Source organism: Microcaecilia unicolor, chromosome 3, assembly GCF_901765095.1.
Source record: "Microcaecilia unicolor chromosome 3, aMicUni1.1, whole genome shotgun sequence".
NCBI classification, from domain to species: Eukaryota; Metazoa; Chordata; class Amphibia; order Gymnophiona; family Siphonopidae; genus Microcaecilia; species Microcaecilia unicolor.
Window position 1 is genome coordinate 217,079,850 of NC_044033.1, and position 26,162 is coordinate 217,106,011.

At 44.8% G+C, this 26,162-nt stretch overlaps 1 protein-coding gene across 3 annotated transcripts in view; it reads right to left on the minus strand.

Annotated features, from left to right (window-relative positions):
* Window positions 1-511: 511 nt before the first annotated feature.
* The window catches only part of LOC115466315 (histo-blood group ABO system transferase 1-like), a 70,156-nt gene continuing 44,505 nt past the window's right edge, over window positions 512-26,162 (minus strand). The window contains exons 5-9 of one of the 3 annotated variants that reach the window (XR_003941531.1): window positions 19,771-19,800; window positions 19,066-19,101; window positions 17,431-17,565; window positions 2,147-3,101; window positions 512-1,773 (exon numbers count right to left, since the gene is read on the minus strand). Coding sequence is in view for 1 of the 3 variants with exons in the window: in XM_030197486.1 (XP_030053346.1) it covers window positions 2,432-3,101; window positions 17,431-17,565; window positions 19,066-19,101; window positions 19,771-19,800 (871 nt within the window). In the remaining 2 variants the exon portion in view is untranslated. Of the gene's footprint in view, window positions 1,774-1,966; window positions 3,102-17,430; window positions 17,566-19,065; window positions 19,102-19,770; window positions 19,801-26,162 lie in introns of those variants that run through there. The other 2 variants (XR_003941530.1, XM_030197486.1) reach the window with 2 other exon arrangements.

Consider the following 26,162-nt stretch of genomic DNA (forward strand, 5'->3'; position numbering starts at 1 on the left):
ACCCTCCAGGACCCGATTTGTTCTGTTCAGGCTGCACTCTCAGTTAGTTGTTCTTCGTAGGTCAATTTCTGTTATGCCCTCGTCGTTGCGAGGTTCAATTGACCTGGGTTCTTGTTTTGAGTGAGCCTGAGAGCTAGGGATACCCCAATCGTGAGAACAAGCAGCCTGCTTATCCTCGGAGAAAGCGAATGATACATACCTGTAGCAGGTGTTCTCCGAGGACAGCAGGCTGATTGTTCTCACCTACCCTCCCTCCTCGCCTTTGGAGTTGCGTTTTTGCTCATTCCTTTGCTTGTCATTCAACTGAGCAGGAACGGTCATGCACGGGCGGGAAGACGGCCGCGCATGCGCGGTGGGCGTGCCCTGCGTGCAGGACCGCCCGCGAAGTTTTGTTCCGGTTGGTGGGGGCTGCCGTGGACGTCAACCCAGTCGTGAGAACAATCAGCCTGCTGTCCTCGGAGAACACCTGCTACAGGTATGTATCATTCGCTTACTTGGTTATGTAAATTCAAGTGCACTGAAAAAATAAAATCGATGTTGACAAAATAATCGCTACCATTGTAGTAGTAGTAGTAGTAGCATTTATACATTAAACTTGATTTAACCTCACTATAAGTGGGTTATTTATTAACCCTTTAGTGTCCAATGTTCCCATCAATCTGTTCCCTTCCCATATGGCTTATTATGGAAACATTGGACACTAAAGGGTATGGTTAGTTCATGGTAAGGGACTCTGTGGTAAAAAGTGTGCCCTTACGTGGGTCTTTCCTATGTGCTATGATTTTCTATTTTTTGCATTAATGGCCATTTGCTAATGTCCCTGATGAAAACCCATCAAAGTGGGAAAACGGAAACACTACAGACGTGAAGAAGAACGGGACACTTCCAACATGAACTGCTGGATTGTTTGGCTCATCCCTCCTTTATCAAGACTCCTGCACTGTCAGCTCATGCATTTTTGCTCATATATCGTCTAGTGACATCTATCTATCCTGAAGCAACTTAGCCGAAACATGGTGATGTGTCAAGTCTATAGAAAAAAGATTATTTTGTTCTGTGAACAAGCCTGACTACATTGTTGTCCTTCACCGTGCTTGGAAGCGTCCCATTGCATACGCTACTCCTTTTTGACATGTGTTAATGTCGCCATTGACGTGTTGCCATTTTTTAAAATTAGCAAAGCAGCACTTACCAACACCTATTTTGGAGGTGGTAAGGGCTTCTGCATTACCCATACACTAACCAGTTAGCATGTGGTAACATAGATGTACTAACTAATTAGCTCAAGAACTCCTGCCCTCAACCTGACATGCTCCCTCAAAAAAAACCCAAATAAATTTTTAGTGTATGGTTATCACGCATATGTTCTAAAATTACTGTGTGATGCTGTAGCATGTCACATTATACCTTATTTTTTTGCTGTGTTAGGCCCAATGCAGCTTAGTAAAAAGGCCTTGAGTATCTTCACTCACTTATCTCTTAAACTCAGGACCATAGCAAGGTATGTGCGGTCAGTGCAGTCGCACAGGGTGCAAGACAGGTGGGGTACTAAAACTGCGCCCCCATCGTGGGAATAGGCTGCAGCACAAAGAGCCTCCCTGCCTCCTTCCTACCCCTTCCCTCCAACACACAGTGCAGCATCTTCACCTGTCCCTTTCCTCCCTCCATCACACAGTGCAGCATCTCCACCTGTCCCTTTCCTCCCTCCATCTCACAGTGCAGCATCTCCACCTGTCCCTTTCCTCCCTCCAACACATAGTGCAGCATCTTCACCTGCCCTTTCATCCTTTCAACAGGTTATCAATAGAAATCAAACAAAATAAAACATGGAAAAGAAAATAAGATGATACCTTTTTATTAGACATAACTTAATACATTTCTTGATTAGCTTTCGAAGGTTGCCGTTCAAGAAATGTATTAAGTTATGTCCAATAAAAAAGGCATCATCTTATTTTCTTTCCCATGTTTTATTTTGTTTGATTTCTATTGATAACCTTTAAGAGTGGACTAACACGGCTACCACACCTCTCTATCCTTTCAACACAAAGTGCAGTATATCTACCTGTCCCTTTCCTCCCTCCAACATACAGTGCGGCATCTCTACCTGTCCCTTTCCTCCCTCCATCACATGGTGCAGCATCTCCACCTGTCCCTTTCCTCCCTCCATCACACAGTGCAGCATCTCTACCTGTCCATTTCTTCCCTCCATTACACTGTGCAGCATCTCCACCTGTTTGGATTTTTTTTTGGGGGGGAGGGGTGTTAGAGGGTAATAAAGGGACAGGTGTAGATGCTGCATTGTATGCTTGGGTGGGACAGGAAGCACTGTGTTGGGGGGGACACCATAGTGTGTGACTGGACAAGGCACTGTTATAGCTTGCTACAGCCCTGCTTAAACTTCAAAAATGTTATTTCATTCTATGTATATTTTTTAAAATTTTTTCTCTCCATGGACTATCCGTTTAATCCTTATATCCTTTAGCCGCCAAAGGTTGTTCATCCATATATATTCGGGGGATAAAAGCTTTGTAGGTTTATTGTAGACAAGATATTTGTTAAAGTGACTTTCTTCATAGACTACTGCTTGGATGTCATTGGCTTTGTCTTTCACGATGCCTTCATAGCAAGCGGTTGCCAACTGGTAGATCCTCTGCACTGTCCCAACAAAGAAATTTGCCTGGTAGTAAAAGTCTCCTTCATCTTCTGGAATAAAAGCTTGAGAGGCTGGGCGTCTTTCATACGGTAAATCTTTACGTGGACTATGGTAATATCCAGGATGAATCACACTTACCAACTCCCCAAGGATCTCCACTCCTATGTGACTGAATAGCACCATGTCTACATCTAAACTGACTACATAGTCTACTTCCTGCTGAAATAGCACTTCACTTTGATTTTTGAGGATCTCCATCCTACCCAGAACAACGTGTCCCCAGGTAGGGTATTTAGGGACCGTGATGATCTTCAGGGGTCTGTTTACTTCCAGACTGAGTGCTTTCACTTTATCGGGGCGGTCAGTAAAAACATAGTAGGTCACCATTCCTCCTTTCATGAAGTATCTCTCTGTAGATTCTAGGAACTTCTTAAGTAATTTTACATACCTTGAAAAACAAAACAAAATTTGGGTTAATAAAGTGTTAAACAGAAACAAATATTAAGAGCATGTGTAAAAGTCGGAACTAAAAATCCATACCTATTCCCCCTTATTCTAGAACATGTGCATATTTAAATTTATAGAATACCCCTGTATGTAATGGATGTTGATCATAGCTTTTTTCAGTAGTAGCTCAAGGTGAGTTACATTCAGGTACTCTGGATATTTCTCTGTCCCAGGAGGGCTCACAATCTAAGTTTATACCTGAGGCAATGGAGGGTTAAGTGACTTGCCCAAGATCACACGGAGCAGCAGTGGGATTTGGACCAGGCACCGCTGGATGTCAAGACCGGTTCTCTAACCATGAGGCCACTCCACTCAGTTCAGAATGGCTGCTGACCGGTTAAATAGTGTTTAACCAGCTATCTGCTGATATTCAGTGGGGGATAACTGGCTATTCACTGCTGAATATCCCTGGTTAGTTGCTGTCCGCCGATTTTCAGCCCTACTTTGGTGGCTATATTTGGCAGCGTGAATATGAGGGATATCTTTGGCCAGTTAGAAGAAAACCGGTTGCCAGAATATCAACATAGCCGGTTATCTTCAATGCCTGTAACCGAAAACGGCCTGGCAATGAAAATCCCGGTTTAGCGGTGAACGCGGGAGTTAGCCGGGATAACTCCCCCGGTCTGAATATTGTCCCTTATAGGTATAAAATGAGCTTTAGCGTTTAGGGGTGAATTCTGTGTATGGCGCTCAAAAACATCAGTGCCAAAAAAAGTGTATTCTATAAGTCACGCTTAAAGTTAGGCGTGGTTTATAGATTAGCACTTATGCCCAGGGACTCATGCCTAGGTTCTTGACTTTGAATGCAGTCTCACATTTTTTTTTACATAGTTTGGCAGCATCGGTAGGGCATTTAATTGAGGTGGCAGTAAGGGCTCCCACAGTAAGAGTGTGTGGTGATGCCTGATTACCGCCGGGCTAGCGCCGCGCTAGAAAAAACGTTTTTTACAGTGTGCCAGAAATGGCATGTGCTTCAGCTGAAACTACCGTAGTTCTGATTTAGCGTTGGGTAAGCCCACATTGGGCTTACCGAAACTTTGTATAAGGGCCCCTCAATGCGTGTTAAGGCCCTAATGCTAAGAAGCCCATTGGAATAAAACAGGCTTTTTAGCATTTAGCGCATATCAGGGGCGTAGCCAGACTTCGGCAGGAGGAGGGTCCAGAGCCCGAGGTGAGGGTGCACATTTTGCCCCCCCGGCACCGCTGACCCCCCTGCCACCGCCACCACCACCACCACCTTTGACCCTCCCCAGCGTCAACCCTTTCGACTCCCCCCTTCCCGCCGTCGGGTACCTTTGCTGGCGGAGGTCCCTAACCCACGCCATCCTCTTCTCCGGTGCAGCTGCGTTGCTGATCTGCAAGCAAGGCTTCTGTTTCTGTGAGTCTGATGTCCTGCACGTTGTATGTGCAGGACGTCAGACTCACAGAAACAGAAGCCTTGCTTTTAGATCAGCAACGCGGCCGTTCCAGAGAAGAGGACTTCGGCTGGTGGCGGTTGGGGACCCCCGCCAGAAAAGGTACCCAATGGCGGCAGGGGAGGGTTGGCAGCGAGAGAGGGGTTGAGAGGGTCGGCAGCGGCAGGGGGGGGGTAGGGCCAAATCTACGGGGTCCCATGCCCCCGTGGTCCCATGTAGCTACGCCCCTGGTGCATATTAATTAACATTCGCACGAAGGTCCTAATGCTGCTTGATGAATACCCCCCCCTTAAACACATAACTTATAGAATGCTATAAATTACATGTATATATGTTGCATTTAAGTTGTACCATTTTCTGCTGGATTTTATATAGCGCACCTAGAGACCCGCGCCAAAATCCAGGCGTATTGTATAACAACCCATGTAACTTAATTGGCTTAACAAGCTAATCAGCATTGATAACATCACTTAACAATAATGAGCACTAATTGGCAATAATTAGAATTTATGCGCACAACTCGCTAAGCACATTCTGTAATTAACTGTGCCTAAATTCTATTGCGCATAGCTCAAAAGGGGTATGGCTATATGCGGGGAAATGGGCATTTCATGGGCATTCCAACATTTACGTGCATAGTTATAGAATATGGCCCAGTGTGCGTAAATCTACGTGTAGGGATTTATGCCACGTTTTCATTAGTGTAAATGGAGGTACATAGTTTCAGACGCTGGGATATCAATGCCTTTGTATCGCTCCATGGTGCGACTGCACCTTGAATACTGTGTGCAATTCTGGTTACCACATCTCAAAAGAGGTATAGTGGAATTAGAAAAGGTATAGAGAAGGGCAACGAAAATGATAAAGGGGTGGGATGACGTCCCTATGAGGAAAGGCTAAAGCGGCTAGGGCTCTTCAGCTTGGAGAAAAAATGGCTGAGGGGAGTTATGATAGAGGTCTATAAAATAGTGAGTGGAGTGGAATGGGTAGATGTGAATTGCTTGTTTACTCTTTCCAAAAATACTAGGATTAGGGGGCACACAATGAAGTTACAAAGTAGTAAATTTAAAATGAGTCAGAGAAAAAATTTCTTCACTCAATGTGTAAATAAACTCTGGAATTCATTGCTAGAGGATGTAGTAAAAGCAGTTAGCTTAGAAGGGCTTAAAAAAGGGTTCAGATAGCTTCCTAAAAGAAAAGTCCATAGACCACTATTAGGATGGACTTGGGGAAAATCCACTGCTTATTTCTGGGATAAGCAGTATTAAATGTATTGTACTTTTTTGGGATCTTGCCAGTTACTTGTGACCTGGATTGGCCACTGTTGGAAACAGGATACTGGGCTTGATGGACCTTCGGTCTTTCCCAATATGGCAACATTTAGGTGCTTATGTACATGTTTACAGCTCCGATTTTTTAGGCTCCTTTTATAGAATCTGGGCCTTTACGCCAAGCTATATTCCTAGCATAAATATAAACGAGCACATTGATGCCAGTTTATGCTAGCATTCGACAACAGAAAGTATGTGCATAAGTTCTGTAATAGAATAGGTGCCGTATCAACTTAATTTTGATGCCTAAGTTGTGGTGTTCAGTTATAGTATTGCCCCAGCGAGTATAATATTTTAAAGCATTTTCTTTATTTGAGCCTGTTTTACATGCCGAAAAGGGTTCTTATATGTAAAAGGAACACCACATCCTGCTTCTATAAATTGCTCAAACGTCCCAAGGACTTACAATACCTTGGATGCATTCCGAGCAGATTCACTATATAAAGTCAAAGACCTCAGTGGCGACTCATTTCACAAAAGCAAGAAATATTCTTGGCTCATCTTGCCTCCTCACTGGTCTGTATTGAAGCTAATTGGCCTGTCTATAGATCAGTGCTACAGAACTTTCAGACTGAGTAAGAACACCACCCGATTATTTAAAAGATGAGGGCTGGCGAGTCCATCTTGAATATTTCCTCTTATTGCAACACCAGGAGTACAGGATGACTTGATGGATTGGCGCAGAGAGGACTGGGCCCTGACGCAACTGGATGCAAAACACGCCACATCTCGGCCAGCGGTCCTATAACTTGAAAACGATAAGCTAAGTAGCTAATTAGCGCTACTTTTTTATATAGTATATAGCAAATGACAGCAGATAAAGACCTGTACGGTCCATCCAGTCTGCCCAACAAGATAAACTAATTTATATGGTATGTGATACTTTATATGTATACCCGAGCTTGATTTGTCCTTGCCTTTCTCAGGGCACAGACCACAGAAGTCTGCCCAGTACTGCTCTTGTACTAAGTTCTGAAGCTAACATCGAAGCCCAGTCACGATCAGGGCATAGACCGTAGAAGTCTGCCCAGCTCTCGTTTTCTTTCCCAATTAATGGCGTCACCACCCAATCTCCGCTAAGATTCCACGGAACCATTCCTTCTAAAAAGGATTCCTTTGTGTTTATCCCACGCATGTTTGAATTCCATTACCGTTTTCATCTCCACCTCCCGCGGGAGGGCATTCCACATATCCATCACCCTCTCTGTGGAAAAATACTTCCTGATATTAGTCCTGAGTCTGCCTGCCCCCCTTCAACCTCAATTCATGTCCTCTAGTTCTACCGTCTTCCTGTCTCCGGAAAAGGTTCATTTGTGGATTAATATCTTTCAAATATTTGAACGTGTGTATCATATCACCGCTCTTTCTCCTTTCCTCCAAGGTATACATGTTCAGGTCAGCAAGTCTCTCCTTGCACAGTTTGCAACGCAAATCCCATACCATTTTTGTAGCTTTTCTTTGCACCGCTTCCAGTCTTTTTTTTACATTTTTAGCAAGATACGGCCTCCAAAACTGAACACAATACTCCCAAGTGGGGCCTCACCAACGACTTGTAGAGGGGCATCAACACCTCCTTTGCGTATGCACCGGCGTTCAGCCGGTGGTAAGCTGAGACTGTGCGGTTCCCGCTACAGATTCAGCAAATTGTTCCCCTGAAGATGCCTTTGCGCGAAACATGCTCGCATGTAGGGAACGGGAACCTAAAAGTACTGTGAACTGCAGCTGATGTATTTCAAGTCCATCGTGCCTGGAGTTTACAGCTGTTTTTTATGGATGGACACATGTTGAGATAAGGACTCCTGTAGGACTGGCAATACATCCGAAGATAAGTAGAGTGTTCTATTTGCTCTTCTACCTCTAAAGCATGAAATTGGATGTTAGCACCAGTAAATGTTATTGATGACACATAGAGAGGGCGGTTGGAGTGCTATGATGTCACATTGGGCAAGGTAACACAGTTTACGCTGTGTAAGAGTCCTGCAGGACAGCCCTTTTCACTGAGCACTATTGCATATATTAAAAAAGAAAAAAATTTAAGCACAATAGGATCATGTATATTTACTTGTTAAGCAACAAAAACCGAAGGTTTTCATTAGGTATACTTAGGTAACACAAACAAAACCGGACAAAAATATATACCCTAGCGTTTGTTATATTAAATTTTAACTGCCAGACCCTCGACCATTCTTCTAATGTTCGGAGATCCCTTCTCATCGTTTCTACTCCCTCCAGGGTATCCACTCTATTGGCTATTTTCGTGTCATCCGCAAAAAGGCACACCTTTCCTTCCAACCCTTCAGCAATATCTCCCACAAATATATTAAACAGAATAGGCCCCAGCACCGACCCCTGAGGAACTCCACTGCTCACCTTCCTTTCTTCCGAGCGGATTCCATTTACCACCACCCTCTGCCATCTGTCAGTCAACCAGTTTCTTATCCAGTTCACCACTTTCGGTCCTAAGTTCAACCCTTTCAGCTTATTCACAAGTCTTCTGTGGGGGACCATAGCTAAGGCTTTGCTGAAGTCCAAGTAGATTACATCTAGTGCACGTCCCTCATCCAGTTCTTTGGTCACCCAGTCAAAAAAGTCAATAAGATTCGTATAAAAAGCTGATACAAAAAGGTTTGCTAAACATTTGGACAATTGCATCTAATATGAAATTTAAGTAAAGTTTAAGTAAAAATTTAAAGTCAGTACGGACCATTGAGGAGACAAGGTGAGCCAAGACTACTTCTGGCTCTTGTGGAACGAGTCGCCACCAATGTATTTGACTTTATATAGTGAATCTGCTCAGAATGCTTTAAAAGTATTGTAAGTTATTGGGACATTGGGTTTCTTTAAATTTGTTTGTGCCTGGTTACCCCCGTCCTTTAAAAGAGAAATTTTTTTTTGGCCAATTAATTAGATCTATAAATTGCTCAGTAGAGACCTTTGGTGACTGGAATAGGTATGTCACCTTTCGACTTAAAATGCTCTCACAGCTTTTGGAACAGACTATGACTGACAGTCAGTGGTGTGCTGGTAGATTTTTAACAACAGGCTCTCTCCCTAGGTATAGCCAGCCTTGCAATTTGTGTGTGTGTGTGGGGGGGGGGGGGGGGGCGCAGAGGTGGACTGGGGGGGGGGGCAATGCATTACTTTCGCCAGGAAAAAAAAATTTAAATGCTTCCAGGTTCCAATCTAATTCATGTTTAATGTGGGATAAAATGCCATAAATAAGTAAATAAATAGAAACTCTGAATGTTGAGCACCTGATTCTCATAACATGATGCCCATTTTAGAAGCCCTTTACTAGGAGAAAAAAAGATCTCTGCACCAATATAACAGGGTTAGGGTGTCCGTATATTAACCAGCCCCTTCAAATGACACACCGATTACGATTTATAATAAATTACTACTCTACCTATGAAAAGTTATTCCCTTATTATACTTCCTCTGTGTACATCGGTATGCACAAGCCAGCATGTTTGAAAATACAACCTTTTTTTTTTTACTGTATCCTCCCCACATCACCCCCCCTCCCCATTCCAGACCTCCTCCCTGCTGCCCCAGTCCCCTGAGACACAGGGTCCCAGCACATACCTGAAGGCAGCCACCCTGGTGGTCTAGTGGATTTTTCGCAGCAGGAAAGATCCCCAGTCTTTCCTGCCTGCTGCCGGATCACTCTTTAAAATGGCTGCCGAGACTTACAAGGGCAGCTTTGCAAGACTTCAGCAGAAGTCTCGCGAGGCCGCCGCTGGAAGTCTTGGCAGCCACTAGACCACCAGGGTGGCTGCCTTCAAGTATGTGCTGGGACCTTGCGGCTTGGGGGGGGAGGAGAAGCAAACCGGCTCACCCTGTCTCAACAACCGGCTTACAAAATGTCACAAAAATTAACAACTGGCTCTTGCGAGCCAGTGCAAGCCGGCTCCAGCACACCACTGCTGACAGTGGTAGGAGGAGAACTATTTCGAGATCTTTGGCTCTTGCTCCCTGGCCATTCTACCATTAGTGCAAAAGGACCAAGCCTGGCTCTTTTCTTCCTTATTAAAATACATCTAATGGGAGGGGGGGTCAGAGTCCCCCACAGTTGCTGCATCTGCACCAAGTGAGAACTGGAATGGGGAAGCTGCTCTACATCTTAAGCGGAGAAAGAGTAACAAGATCAAGCCTGAAAGATCAGGAAGGAACCAGAGGAGAAGTAACAACAGAATCCTAGTAGCTGTGTGCTCATTAAAGAAGGGACCACCTAAAAGGTATTTGTACCTGAAGGCTCAGAGACCTCATGATCCGATTAAGAGTTACAGAGCAGCTCTCCTCTGGAGGAGGGGTCCAGAGAGAGTAGAACTATTAAGGACAATTTTCCAGAACCATTACCAAAGCAGAGTGTTCATAAGGAGATCTACTAAAGTGTGAGGTGGGGGGGGGGGGGGTGGATTTTGTATTGCTCGCCCAAAGGTAGATGCTCAATTTTGCATGTGAACCAAAGATCCGCACACAAAGTACTTGGCTTAATTGGTGATAATCAATAATTAGTGTTAACAAGTACTTAATTGGTCATGATTAGGAGTTACATGTGGACCTGCCTTACAACCTATTCTATACCATGCATGCCTAATTTTCAAAGCATGCAACTCCTAAATTTAAGTGCAGTTTATAGAATAGCGTTTTTTCGGTGTAGAAATAGGTGGAGCATGGCCCTAGGCATCATTTGTCATTTTGGTGTCACTATTTTAGTTACATTACTTGTGCTTATAGTGGTATGTTTTTGTTATATACATCACACAGATATCGGGTGCTAGTTCCTCCTGATGAAGGACACTTCCGAAATGTGGTCTCGCATATTTAAATGGGGTCTCGCATAGAGAGAAACTAGAGGAGAATATCAGCTGGCTTTACAAGGCTTAAAAAAGGTCTTTTCAATGAAGAGTGAATGTTGGTGACTTGTGTCCCTCCCTAGTGATAGCCTTTCTCACGCAGCCAGCGGGGTTCCGCAGCTATTTGGGAGTACAAAGATGTTTGGACTTTGAACCTAAGGAACTGAACTGATAAAATCAGCATAAACATTAGTAGGCACTTTAACCGATGCTTAAGAAGGATGCCCCATGTAGATCTGGAGGCATTGATTTGAAATGTTTGAAAATAAGGTAGTAAAACAATTGTATAGCTAGTGCATTGTATTAGGAAGTGAATGTAGAAGTAAAACGGTTGATTAATTGACAAGGCAATATACAAAGGTACTGTGAGCTATGTGTGAATGCAACGTGAGAATGTGAGTTTCGAGGGTAGAGGTATTAGGCATATGTAATACAATAAAGAAATAAGGTTAAGATATTTAAGGTGTAAGGAGTACTTTATATAATTAGTCACTATTTTAGTGCCACTGTTAGGGTACTGACATCCAAAAGTATTCCTCCTCCTCTGCCCCCGAAGCACTGACTTCTGGTATTCGAGAGCAGGGCTTGTGCCTGTTCACTACTGCAGCCAGAGTCCTTGAGCACAAGGGAAACGTGGGCTGTCCCAGGTGGTGCCTGTGAAAGAGGACACAAGAGGCTTCCTGAAGAACCGTCCCTCCTCACAGGCACCATATGAAGCAGCCCACATTTCTCTTCTTCTCAAGGACTCCCAGTTACAGCAGCAAACAGGCACGAGGTCAGTGCGTGGTGGTGGGGGGGGGGGGGGGGGGGGGGGGGGGGGGGGGAGGAAGGAGGACTTTTCAATGCTGCCATTTGGCTGCCCCAAATTCTTGTGGCCATAATTCCAGTGCCCTAACAATGGTGTTGAAATAGCAATGCCAAAACGGTAATGCCCAAAGCTCCAGACCTGCCAAGACTCCTGCACTGAGTGGGAGACGCCTGTTTTGGTGGGTCATCTCCCACACTCCCATCAAAACGGGAAATTCTCCTGGTCTGCGCTGAGACACTGCCACGGCTGCTGCTGCTTCTCCTGGTGAACAGCAGCGATGGCAAAACAGTAAAAAGCAAGCGCAGGGCTGCAGCTTTCAGGCATGAGCTGTCAGCTCTGTCGATCCTGTGACCACGGAGATGTCAACTTCCCATTCTGGGGCAGAGGACCAGCAGAGCCAACAGTGTTTGTTTCCTGAAAGCCGCGGCTAGCGTTTGCTATTTGTTGCTTTCCCTCGGCCACTGTTGCTCATCAGAAGAAGAAGAAGAAGAAGAAGAAGTGGCCAGGAAACAGAAGATGCCATGTAAGGGGGAAGGGAAGAGAAAAAGAAAGGGGAAGGGGAGGGGGTGTAGAGAGAGAGGCAGGAGAGGCTGAATGGAGAGAGGGGAGGAAAAAGATAAAAGAGTGGGGAGGCTGGATGGAAGAGGGGTAAAAAGAGAGAGAGAGAGATGATGAGTGGAAAGATGGGGAGAGATAGAGGGGACACGTTGGATGGAAAAGGCTGGAGAGAGAGAAAATGCTGGGTAGAAAGATAGGGAGTAATGGGGAGACCCTGGCTGGAAGGATGGAGAGAGAAAGAGGAGAGATGATGGATGAAAGGAGGCAAAAAGAAAGAGGGAAGATGCTGAAAGGATGGGGACAGAAAGAGGGGAGAAGGATGGGAGGATGCAGAGGGAAGACATTGGAAGGATGGGGAGAGAAAGAGAGAAGATGCTGGATGGAAGGGTAAGGAGAGAATGAGGGAAGAGATGGAAGGGTAGGGGGAGAAAGAGAGGAGATGCCGGATGGAAGCATGCAGAGAGAAAAAGAGGGAGACACTGGAAAGGATGGGGAGAAAGAGAGAAGACACTGAACGGAAAGGTAGGGAAAGAAAGAGGGGAGGTGCTGGATTGAAAGGGGGAAAGGATAGAGTTTGCAATAAACTGGAGAATAAGAGGATGGAACATAGGGGAGAACAGGGGTGAGGGAAAGATGAAAAGCCATAGGTAGATGAAGTAAAAAGAGGGAAATTAAAGACTGGATAGTAAGAATGAATTAAATCTGGACAAAGAGGCAGAAAAATAAATTGAAGAAAACTGAAAGAAAAAGGAGAGAGAAAAATGAGAAATGATAGGAAACTCTGGCAAGAGAGTTAAGAGGAAAGCAGAAAGAAGAGACTGGGACTAAACACAATCAGAAAAAGTAAATGGGCAGACAACAAAGTTACAGAAAATAATTTCATTTTTAGTAGGCTAAAGTAATGTGGTAGCTGTGTTGATAAAGGTTAATAAATACAAATAAATCACAAATAGAAAATAAGGTTTATGCTGGCCTAATTTTAATACTTTTTTGACTAGCCTTCAGAGACCAACACTTCCTTCCTTAGGTCAGGAGAGGATACCATAACAGCAGTATACTATGTCCTGACCTGAGGCAGGAGGTTTTGGTCTCTGAAAGCTAATTGAAATAGGTATTAGGCTAGTCTAATAAAAAGGCATTGTCTTATTTTCTTGAACTGAGCAGTGGCATAGCCAGACAGCCAATTTTGGGTGGGCCTGAACCCACAGTGGGTGGGCACAAGAATTTTCTCTCTAACCCCCTCCCCCAGCATTTCCCAACTCAAAAGATAAATACTTTAGCTGATGAAGATCCCCAAGCTCTGTCACCTGAAAACTTCCACCAAAGATAGCCAGAATTCACTTTTACCAAGCTTGGTTGGAAGCAGCAACTCCTTGAGCCACCGATAGCGGCACCCCATGCATGCTTAGTTGTCAGTGGCTCAAGGATGCTGCCCCCATCTGCCAAGCTCAGCAGAAGGGAGTTCTGGCCACCTTCAGTGGAGGTCCTCAGCTAGCAGGGCTTGGGGATCCCCACCAGCTACAGCAAGGGTCAGGGCTGCTGTTAGCCATGCTGGGGCCCAGGGCAGAAAATAAAGAAGCCCTCTGCAACACTGGAGAAATAAAAACAAAAATGCATGTCCTTTTCTACTGCACACAATAAAAAGACATCTGCTATGAACATTTCCCAAAGCTAACATATTCCATTTAAAACGTTCAAAATAAAATTATTTTTCTACCTTTTGTTGTCTGGACATTTTATTTTTCTATCATATTGGTTTCAGTTTCTCCTTCCCACTTTCCCGTCGTCTTCTGCTAATTCTTCAAGCAACTGTTGTCCATTTGTCTTTTCTCTCCTCTCGTTCCATTTTCTCACTACAACTGCTTCTGAAATATTGATCTTTCCATTTTAGCTCTTTCCTTTCTGTTTTTTGTTCTTTTCTGCCTCTGTCCACTCAAATTTAACTCTCTTTCTAAACTTTTTCCTTCTTTTTATTTTTCAGATATCTATCAAATTTCCATCTCCTTTCACCCACTACCTCACCCATATCCAAACTCACTCCTTCCCAGCCTTCCATTCCCTTCCATCTTCAATCTACGCACCATTACCATATTTCTACCACCTGTAATCACTATCCTGTCATTCATTTCATTACCATCTCCCCTCTGTCTTTATCCTCTCTTCACTCTCATAGCCTGACATCTCCTGTTTACCCCCTCCCCCCACCAGCATATGCCTTTCCCCTCCCTCCATTGTCCTGCATTTCTCTCTCTTACCCATTGTCCAGCATATCGCCCTTCTGCCCCTGGATCCAATATCTCCCTCTTCCCCCTCTCTTGTGCAGCATCTCTCCTTCCCTTTGCTCCACCTCTATGTCCAACATCTCTCCCATATTGTCCACTATCTCTTTCTTTCTTTCTGTCTCTCCCTGCCTTGAGCCCCTGGTCTAACATCTTTTATTCTCCCCTCCAGCCATGTTCAATATTTCCCCCTCTTATCTCTCACTCCCTTCCTTCCACTGTCATGTCCAACACTTTTTTCCTCTATTGTCCTTTGCCACTCCTCTGCAGCCTTTCCCTTCCTCTCCCCACCACACCCATATCAAACAATTCTCTGTCTCTTTTCCTCCTGCATCTCTCCCTCCCCCATGTCAAACAATTATTTCTCCACCCCACCTAGCATTACCCGTCTCTCTCACTCACTCACTCTCTCCACCCCACCCCCGCTCATGGGGCAGGCCATGGGCAAGGACATTGTAGTGTGGCGGCCTTGAGGAATCGCTGCAAGCTTTCATGCCCTTCCCTGCCTCTCTCTCCACCCCTGCGTCCCACCACGGCTGCAACGGAAATTCTTGTCCTCCCCACCGGCGCTGCCTCAGTCCCTGCATGCTACCCAGTGCCTTCGGTCCCTGCATTCTTTTCTTCGATCGTCGCCGACAGCGCTGCCATTCATACAGGCAGCTCCGCTCCCCTCTGCCGCGTACATCTGGCCCTATGTAAACAGGAAGTGCATCAGAGAGGGACGGATGGACGCGGCAGAGGGGAGCGGAGATGCCTGTGTGAATGGCAGCGCTGCCGGCGATGATCGAACAAAAGAATGCAGGGACCGAAGGTACTGGGTAGCATGCAGGGACCGAGGCAGCGCCGGTGGGGAGGACAAGAATTTCCGTTGCGGCCAGAGAAAAGGCAGCGAGCGACATGCGAGGGATGTGGGGTGGGTGGGCAGGCTTGGAGGGAAAGTGGGTGGGCCTGGGCCCATCCAGGCCCACCCGTAGCTACGCCCCTGGAACTGAGCCTATGCAGGAGGGCCGGCTTCAGCAGCTGAAGCACACTGCCGACTGCTGTACTGCTCAAACAGCATGGTAGGGCGTTTATGCAGTGGACATCTTCAGCTAGCGAGAATCAAGCATCTCGGTCAGCAATTCAACCAAGGGTGGGGAGGGCTGAGGCTCCCTCACGGTTATGCCTCTGGGAGGAATAGATGCTGGATAGGGCTGTAATAGAGTGAACTGGAGTGGCTGTGGGATGAAGTGTGCCAGGGGGTGGAACCATGAGGTAGACTGGGCGGGATCAAGGCAGAGTAGGGCAGGGTTGGGGCATGTACTAAAATCTCCCTCTCAAAAATCAGGACCCCATGGCAGCTGTGAATCTCACATGTCCTACCTTCTCCTTAGCAACCGCCAATGTCCACAATGTCAATCTAGCTGTGATTTCTGCCAGTTTAACTCTTGCATTTTATAAAGACACATAGGGCCAGATGCACTAAACCTTAACGACCCTCTAACAACCATTTAACGAAGGAAATTCCTAACTGTTGCATGCATTAAAGGCCTTTTTCCTACAAAGCAAGCAGCTAACGAAAACGGAATACAAAAGAGTAATTACCATTGTAATGTGGGCGATTTGGGATGCACTAACAATACCGAAGATTACACCGAATCATTTACCACGACATATTAAACGTATGGTCAGAGCAGTCGTAAAGGCCTGAGCTGTCATCTCCCTGCTTCCCCTGCACCTTAAAATTCCAAGCTGGCATGTTGAAAAACAAAATAAAGAACACAAACATGTGGCTCCCCGCTTCCCTCTGCATACAATACAAATGAAATGAAAACAAAATCAAAAAAGGACTGGGAGGGGGCAAGGGCGCTCGTCAGGAGCGTCCTGTATGGATGGCCTTGCCCCTGCCCCCCCCCCCCCCCCCCGCGGTTGCCGCTGCTCCCCGCTTCCGCTCGTATAAAATAAAAAATTAAAACAAAACAAAAAAGTTTAGCAGCCCTGGTCCCCCTCCCTTCTTGTCTCTCTCTGTACTCCTCCCATAGCTCCGCCTCCCGGCATCCTCTGCCCTCATACCCTGCCCCCCTGAACTTGTCGACGCCACTCCCCCCCTCTACTGGACCCCCTCTCCACTTTACCGGCCCGTGCAGTGCCTCTCACCTCTGTGTGAAGGCGCTGCATGGGATAGAACAGCTGATCGGCGATCACTGCTGCCTCCTCCGACGTCTCTCTGTTCTTCCTGGGCCCGCCCTCCTGTGATGTAAGTTACCTACGTAGATAACTAACGTCAGAGGAGGGTGGGCCCAGGAAGAACAGAGAGACGTCGGAGGAGGCAGCAGTGATTGCTGATCAGCTGTTCCATCCTGTGCAGCGCCTTCACACAGAGGTGAGAGGCGCTGTGCGGGCCGGTAAAGTGGAGGGGGGGTCCAGTAGAGGGGGGAGCAGCGGCGACGAGCTCAGGGGGGCGGGGCACGGGGGCGGAGGATGCCGGGAGGTGGAGCTATGGGAGAAGGAGTACAGAGAGAGACAGGAAGGGAGGGGGACTGGGGCTGCTAAACTTTTTAGTTTTGTTTTAATTTGTTATTTTATACTGGTTTAGGAGCTACTTTCCAGCTTAGATTTCCTTGCAAATGTTGTATTCTTTTTCAGAATGTTCGGTATATTTTTTATGAGCCATCTCAAGTTTTTTTCTAGAGGAAAAGGGTGCAACTTCAGTTTGATCCTCAGTTTTTTGGTTCAGGGAACTGTTATCAGGTCTAATAATGTGTATTTGAGGGGATTTTTCTTACTCTATTTCATGTTTTTTTCCCCTTTATTTTTCATCTTTCCATTGATTTACTGCTCTGTTATCTCCTCCTTTTTGTGGACATTTCTTGAGATATTATGTTTATGATTTCTTCTATTTTAGATTTTTGGGAATCTCTTATGAATATGCCTTCGACGTATTCATTGAAATACAAATTAAAACAACAACAACAACAATAACAAAAAAAAAACGAACCAAAAAGGAAACCCTAACTAGAGCCAGAATTTGGAGTACCTACTTGCCAATGGCAGTCACTGTAAGACCAATTCTGTATTTCTTGTGCTGAAATTCTTCCATCAGGAGGTCACGATTAAAAGTCCCTGCCCAGACAATTGGGGCCAGCCAGGGAGACAGAACCATTACGTCCCTCCGTCTGAAAGAGTCACAGCAGTTAGTCATATCATAATAACAGCCTTGATGAATTGCACAGGATCATGCATGAAAAATATGGCATAGCAACCCTCTGGTCGTGAAAGTCTCTGGAGCACTTTCCCTCTAAGCTGAGTGAGAGTCTTCCACCTATAGTCCTGCCAGTGAGGGGAATTGTCTCACTATCACATTTTCAATAGTGAGAGATATTCAAGTTCTGCAGAACTCCAAGGAACTTGCCTGTCCCTAGCGACTGAAAACACAGTATTGAAGCAGCACCCCCTATAGGCAGCAATGCGGTTGGAGGACTCCCGCTCAGCTTAGAGGAAACGGTGCTCTGGAGGCCAAGCACATTGGGGTCTTTACTAAGCTTCATTTGTATCGCAATCGCTTTTGTTTATTTGTATCATAATTGTGTACGTTTCTATGCTTCTATGACTTGATACCACCCATCATAACAAACACCTGAGCAGTTTACAAATATACAATAAGTATAATATCATACAATTCTAGATCAAGATCTTTGTAGGTAATATGATGGTATAATAAGCAAAAGTTCAATTTACCATTTCTGAGTGAAAAAAATGCAAAACCTTAAATGCATTTGCCCTCTGATTCTATATAGTGTGACTAGAGTTGCATGTGCAGATCTAAGTATATTTTGATTTGCATGCGCAACTCAATTGGTTAACAAGCCAATCAGCACCGATAATTGGATGTTAACAAGCAATTATTGGTACTAACTGGAACTAAACAGAATTTATGCGCACTGCTTGCTAAGCATATTCTATAATGTAGTCCGCGTAAATTCTACTGTGCAGGTCCCAAAAGGGGGCGTGGCTATGGGAGAAGCATGGGCGTATGTATTTCTAAAATTTACGCACAGTGTTATAGAGTAACCCGCTCCATGCCTAAAGTTAGGCGGAGGTTCTCCCTTGGTGAAAAATCGCTGCCAGTTAAGCGCTATAACATGTGCATACTCTTTTTATCTCAACTGCACTGTTGGCTTTAGAATATGAAAGCTAAAGATATAATTTTTTTCAAAAAAATATAAAAAAATAATAACTACTATATTAGCGGATCCATGACGATTTGCGCCATACCATTACCACAAAGGGACTTAGTTCCCACATGGTGTGTGCTGCAGGACACTCTGATGATCCCCTTTAGAAAAATTCATACAAGTGTGAATTGATATTGCAATGCAGCTTTAGATATGATAAACGTTTACTGTGGATAAGTTATTTTTCAATAAGAGTATTCTACTGATGAGTGTTTGGGACACTAAACTTGAATTATAAAGTTAGGCGTGGGCATTTGCACCAAATCTTCATTGGCATAATTTGCTGAGCGTAAATTCTAGTCATCTGAACGGACTCAGGCATATTCTATAAACGGCGTGGCTTATGGAATATGCCTAAGCGTGTTTTCAATCGGCGCCAGTTATTTAGGCACGGTAAACAGAATTAGATCCTTGATGTATTAATTATAAAAGAGTACTCACGGAGCTTTTGCTATATCGGGTTTGCCATAAATCATTCTGCAAAGTCAGAGGAGAAGTAGGAAATGAGTTACAGTGCTTAAACAGGAAAACACCTCTGGTGTCTAAGGCATTAACTAGGGAAGATAATGTTCAGAGGTAATGATTCAAATCCTGCATAAACCTTTGCCTTTTCATAGGTAAAAACTATTTATAATTGATTAATGATAGCTGCAACCTAACTGTAGTTCCCTGTTTATCTGGCCATCATGAAGACGACTTTATTGAAATGGTCTGAAAATTAGTGGTCCTTAATTTAATTCCCTTAAATGGAACTTGTCCATATTTCTGAGGTACTATGGAGGCCATCTTTACCTACTGTCTCCAAGATTTCAGAAGGTATTTTATTTCTTTGTCAGCTATGCAAATCAGTGAATGCTTCCCATTTATGAAATTTGCTCCAGTAAACCATTCTAAGAAAATCACTAATGCTTGAGCCAAGGCACCAGAGCAAACACTCTTAACCACATGAATAACCCAAATGGACCAGCATCTGCACTGTGAGGTATTAGGAAAATGTGGGGTAGAATTCCAGCACAGAAAGTTGCTTAGTTACTGATCTGAAACTAGGTGACCCTAACAGTCAAGGGCCACAGGTCTACCATCAGGGGTAGCGGATCAATTATTCTAAAATGCCACTGACATAAAATTTATAGAGTAGATACTCACCTCGATGGTAAAGATCCATTCTCCGGCATTCTAGTAATTGTCAAAAAAAGAAATACATTGGCATACTTATAGGTTATCCAACATCAAAGAATTGATCAACTTTTCATCATTTCTTCTATCGCTATAACCCTGTATTTAATTTGATTTCAAATTGTGTTGTAGACTTAACTACTTCCAGCAAAAGGTTCATATATACACTGATCTATGAGGGGGCAATTTTCAAACTTCCCCGTTGCATACTTTTAATCTGTGGGCTTTATACCGATGGTCACCTTTATCTGCTTTTTTTTCTGCAGGTAGACTTTTGCTGGAAAAGTCTGTACAAAGACTTGAAAATGCCACCTACATGTATCGTTTTCTTTCCTTGACCTTAACACACTCCTGGAAATGTCTCCTCTCAGTGTGGTATTGATATGGAACAAAAAACCTTTGTTGTGTTCCACATCAATGCTATGCTGAGAGGAGACATTTTAACTAATTAACTAAAACAAACAAAAACCACAAATGGACCTTCAGGAACAAGACAAAAGGAGCTTTAGTAAGAATGACCCAACATGGGCCGTGTTTCAACAACCAAGCGCCTATGTCAGGGGTCAAAGCAAGTATAGCTGTTCGTGTGTGGTTGACTCACAAAGTATTGGTACTGTTATAGAACATTTTGAAAATACATAGGTCCCACATGGAGCCGGGAAAACTCAATACTTCCGAATAGATCCTCCAGTCCTGTGTTATAAAAGCCATTATGGGAAATAGGACTTGATATACTGCCTTTCTGTGGTTTTTGTAACTACATTCAAAGTGGTTAACATATTATATACAGCTACTTATTTGTACCTTGGGCAATGGAGGGTTAAGTGAGGGAATTGAACCCAGTTCCCCAGGATCAAAGTCTGCTGCACTAACCACTAGGCTACTCCTCCATACCAAACAACAGTCAATTTTTTTTACATTTTTTACATTTGACACTTGTTTGGATAATGGCTTTTTCAACACAGGACTGGAGGATCTATTCAAAAGTGTTTTGGTTTCCCGACTCTATGCGGGACCTACGTATTTTCGAAATGCTGTGTGAGTCAACCACACATAAACAGCTGTACTTGCTTTGACCCCTGACACAGGCAGGCGCTGGGTTGCCGAAACACGGCTCGCGCCAGGTCTTTCTTATTAAAGTTCCTTTTGTCCTGTTCCTGAAGGTCAATTTGTGCTTTTTGTTTGTTTTGGTTTCTTGTTGACTTTGGAACCCTCTCTTTTCCAATTTGTGGAACTAATTAACTAACACAGGTTTTTTTTGCTCCTTTGAGGTAAGGCAGTTTTCAGACAACTGATTAACACAGATAAAACATTTTTAAATTAAATAAATCACTTTGAAAATTGTCCCAACCGTGAACGTTTATATTTATTTATTTGTTACATTTGTATCCCACATTTTCCCACCTATTTGTAGGTTCAATGTGGCTTACATAGTGCCAGAGCTGCGTTTGCAGACTCCGGTGTAAACAAATACAAAGTGATGTTGTGATAAGATAAAGTTCATGTGGCACAGCCACATTTGGGAATCATACAACGGAAGAGTTGAGTCATGTCCTTTATGTACTTTAGTTTTGGTGCGTTGCAGAGATCGTTATTTATGTTGGATTGGTAGGGTATGCCTTTCTAAACAGGTATGTTTTTAGTGATTTCCGGAAGTTTCGGTGGTCGTATGTGGTTTTCAAGGCTTTTGGTAATGTGTTCCACAGTTGTGTGCTTACGTAGGAGAAACTGGATGCGTAAGTAGATTTATATTTGAGTCCTTTGCAGCTTGGGTAGTGCAGATTTAGGTACATTCGTGTTGATTTGGATGTGTTTCTAGTTCGTATGTCGATCAGGTCTGTCATGTATCCCGGGGCTTGTTTCAAGATGATGAAATCTATGATTCTTTATTGTGATTTCTTACTCACCAGACTGGCTTCTATTCATATTACCAAGATGGTTCTTTAATAGTTTTCATCTTTTTTGACTGGCTAAACTTTTACTGTTATTCTATCTTCTTCCACTTCCATCTCCTGTAACTTAAACTGTGGTGTGCCTCAAGGTTCAATACTGGCCCCACTCTTGCTCAACGTTTTTCTAAGTCCACTAACAACACTTATTCAAGATCTTGGCATCATTGCTTTTTATTATGCAAATGATGTCCTTATTATTCATTACATTGATCCACTTCATCCTGACCTATCTCAGTTTCAAACTGGACTAGATACCATCTCCTCTTTGCTATGCTCCAACTGTCTCATCCTTACATAGTAACATAGAGGGACATTTTCGAAAGAAACGTCCAAGTTGGGATATAGACATCTTTGTAAAACATCCAAAAATGGGTGTGGGGGGGGGGGGGGGGGGCGTATTTTCGAAAAAAGATGGACGTCCATCTTTTGTTTTGAAAATAACAAGGACATCCTTGGATTTGGATGTCCTTAGACATGGACGTCTGACCTTCGGCGATTTTCAAAACCAAAGACGCCCATGTCTAAAACATCCAAAAGCAAGCCATTTGGACGTTGGAGGAGCCAACATTAGTAGTGCACCGGTCCCCCTGAAATGCCAGGACACCAACCGGGCACCTTAGGGACACTGCAGTGGACATCAGAAAATGTTCCCAGGTACATAGCTTCCTTACCTTGTGTGCTGAGCCCCCCCAAAATCCACTACCCACAACTGTACACCATTACCATACCCCATACGAGTGAAGGGGGGCACCTATATGTGGGTATAGTGGGTTTCTGGTGTGTTTTGGAGGGCTTGCTGTTTCCTCCACAAATGTAACACGTAGGAGGGGTATGGGCTGGGGTCCGCTTGTCTGAAGTGCACTGCAGTACCCACTAAAACTGCTCCAGGGACCTGCATGTGCTGTCATGGACCTGAGTATGACATCTGAAGCTCGCACAAAATAATTTTAAAGATGTTTTTTGAGGGTGGGAGGGATCTGTCCTTGGACCCCTTCTTTTTTCAATCTACACCTCTTCACTGAGCTCCCTAATCGCCTCTCATGGTTTCCAATATCATCTTTATGCTGATGACACCCAGCTTTATCTCTCCACACCAGACATCACTGCAGAAACCCAGACCAAAGTATCGGCCTGCTTATCCGACATTGCTACCTGGATGTCCAACCGCCACTTGAAACTGAACATGGCCAAGACCGAGCTTATTGTCTTCCCTCCCAAACCCACTTCTCCTCTCCCTCCACTCTCCATCTCAGTTGATAACACCCTCATCGTTCCAGTCTCATCTGCCCGCAACCTCGGAGTCATCTTCGACTCCTCCCTCTCCTTCTCTGCGCATATCCAGCAGATTGCCAAGACCTGTCGCTTCTTCCTCTATAACATCAGCAAAATTCGCCCTTTCCTCTCTGAGCACACCACCCGTACTCTTATCCACTCTCTCATTACCTCTCGCCTTGACTACTGCAACCTACTCCTCACTGGCCTCCCACTTTGCCATCTATCCCCCCTTCAATCCGTTCAGAACTCTGCTGCACGTCTTATCTTCCGCCTGGACCGATATACTCATATCACCCCTCTCCTCAAGTCACTTCACTGGCTTCCGATCAGGTACCGCATACAGTTCAAGCTTCTCCTATTAACCTACAAATGCACTCGATCTGCAGCCCCTCCCTACCTCTCTACCCTCATCTCCCCTTATGTTCCTACCCGTAACCTCCGCTCTCAAGACAAATCACTCCTCTCAGTACCCTTCTCCACCACCGCCAACTCCAGGCTCCGCCCTTTCTGCCTCGCCTCACCCCATGCTTGGAATAAACTTCCTGAGCCCATACGCCAGGCCCCCCTCCCTGCCCATCTTCAAAGCCTTGCTCAAAGCCCACCTCTTCAATGTCGCCTTCGGCACCTAACCACCATACCTCTAATCAGGAAATCTTGACTGCCTCAACTTGACACTTGACATTTCGCCCATTAGATTGTAAGCTCTTTTGAGCAGGGACTGTCCTTTGTTGTTAAATTGTACAGCGCTGCGTAACCCTAGTAGTGCTCTAGAAATGTTAAGTAGTAGTAGTAGTAGCAGTAGTAGTTAGTGACCACTAGGGGAGTAATGGGAGGTCATCCCCGATTCCCTCTGGTGCTCATCTGGTCATTTCGGGCACCTTTTTGTGCCTTATTCGTAAAAAAACAAGTCCGGGTGAAAACATCCAAGTTTTACTTTAGGACGCCCTTGCTTTTTTAGATTATGGCTCAAAGACGTCCAAGTCTTAGGCACGCCTTCACCTCACCTCCGACACGCCCCCTTGAAATTTGGATGTCCTTGCGACAGACTTCATTTGGAGATGTCCAAAATCGGGTTTCGATTATACCGATTTGGACGTCCCTGGGAGATGGACGTCCATGTTCCGATTTATGTCGAAAGATGGATGACCATCTCTTTTGAAAATGAGCCTGATAGTAACATAGTAGATGATGGTAGATAAAGACCTCTACGTGCATCCAGTCTGCCCAACAAGATAAACTCATTACACAAAGTATGATGTGATACTTCATATGTATACCTGATCTTGATTTGTCCTTGCCATAGACTGTAGATGTCTGCCCGGTACTGTCCCTAATCGAGAACACTGGCCTGCTGGATCACAGGTAGACATTACTGTCCAACTTTAACTCCTCTACTTCATGGTCCACCTATTCTTTCAATAGCATACTTTAAATGCCTTGGAATTATCATAGATCGGTAATTAGGATTTGAGCCTCAGGTTACAGAAGTAGTAAGTCAATGAATGTGCTCCAGAGTCAAGTACAGGAGATGTGTCTTCAGGAGTAGGAGTCCTGTAAAAGAGAAGCAATAACCCAACACGAATGTATCTGGCTATTGGAGAAGAATGCAGAAGTTTGTAGGATTACTGAGTTTTTCAGCATGCAGGAACACCAGGAGCGAGATGGGAAAAGAGCTGAAGGAGTTGGCTAACCAGCTCAAAGAGGCCTCTCAAGCAAGGGATTCTTTGGAAGAACAGTCCCATTGCATAGAAGCCCGGCGTAAGGGTGCCCTGATGCTGCTGGAGGAGAAACAACTATTCAATGATAAACTCATCAGGCTCAAACAAGGACCAGTCAGAGGGAGCTGATTCATACAGTAGACTGTTTTAAGTGGCCACTAGCCAAAGAGCTCAAAGTCCGGGGAGGGGGGTAGCCTTTCAGATTAGCTGCTAGGAGAATGCGGTGCTTCAAGAATGCTGTAAATTAGAACAAATAGCTGGACTCCAGACAACTAATGAACTGGTGTGTTGGGAACCCCAAGAGCAGAATATGATGCTGGAGCCAGGTCAGGCTGGGAAGAGTGACACTAAAAAGAATGATCAATCCATAACCCCAGATTTGGGGACAACAGTTACCAAGAATGTTGATTTGTGGTGTACTTCAGGAATATGATGCCACCATTGTGAAACAGGTGACAGGTATGACTGTGAATCTCTCAAGGAGTGGCTGTCCTGTGAGCCTGATGCTAGAAGTTTACCTGGAGCCTAGGGACCAGGGTACCATTACTGTGGATAGAGATGCCAAAAAGCTCATAGCCAGGGACGGTGACAGAGGTTCCTTGCTAGTGCAGCATGAATGCTCCCCACAGGGGTCAAGTAGCCCAGAAGTGGGTTCCAGAGTAAGTGTTGAGAATTATAATAATGAAGGAAGAACAGTCCACTGACCCTCCAGCTCAGCCCCAGCTCAAAATTATGGCTCTACGGTAAAGGCTCCACCATGTGGAGTGTTTACCAAAAGGAAGAAGATAACAGTGGGCGTTTAAGAAGGTCATTGAGAGTGATGCTTCTATTCTTATTCCCAGTTATGGGGATCGTTGGGACACAGGAAATACTGGAGCCGAATCTGGTCAGCTATAGAGATCCTAATGATATGGAAGCAAGGGGGCTTCCCAGTGATTCAAACCAACTGTGCGTTGCCTGGCGGATGATGAAAAGTGATCAAGTGTTGAAGTGGAGAAGTGGGACACTTGTGCACGAGAAATCGCTGTCTTCTACAAGTAACAACCCTTTTCAGGTTGTGGTATGGCCCATGGTTGGAGTCCATGTCCTGCTGCATCCTGGACTCGGTGTTCCTGTGATGGGGATTTGAACAGTCCATGGCCATTGGTGTGTGACAGGGCCCAATGGCTGAGGCATGGCAGGTCTGAAGTGGTGTTTTGGTTCTGGGCCAGGGGTGGTCCCAGTAATTCCTAGTGGTGGAAGGAGTCCTGGGTATCTTATGGGATGGTTGCCTTCAGCCTATAGGAGTCGGTGTCCCTCAGAATGGCAAGCACTCAACCTCTGGGGCTGAGCTGAGGGGGAGGGTATTCAAGGGAGTGAATGGCACAGCAGCAGGTTTCCTTAGGAACAATTCCTCACTGGTGTTGAAGTTAAGCCA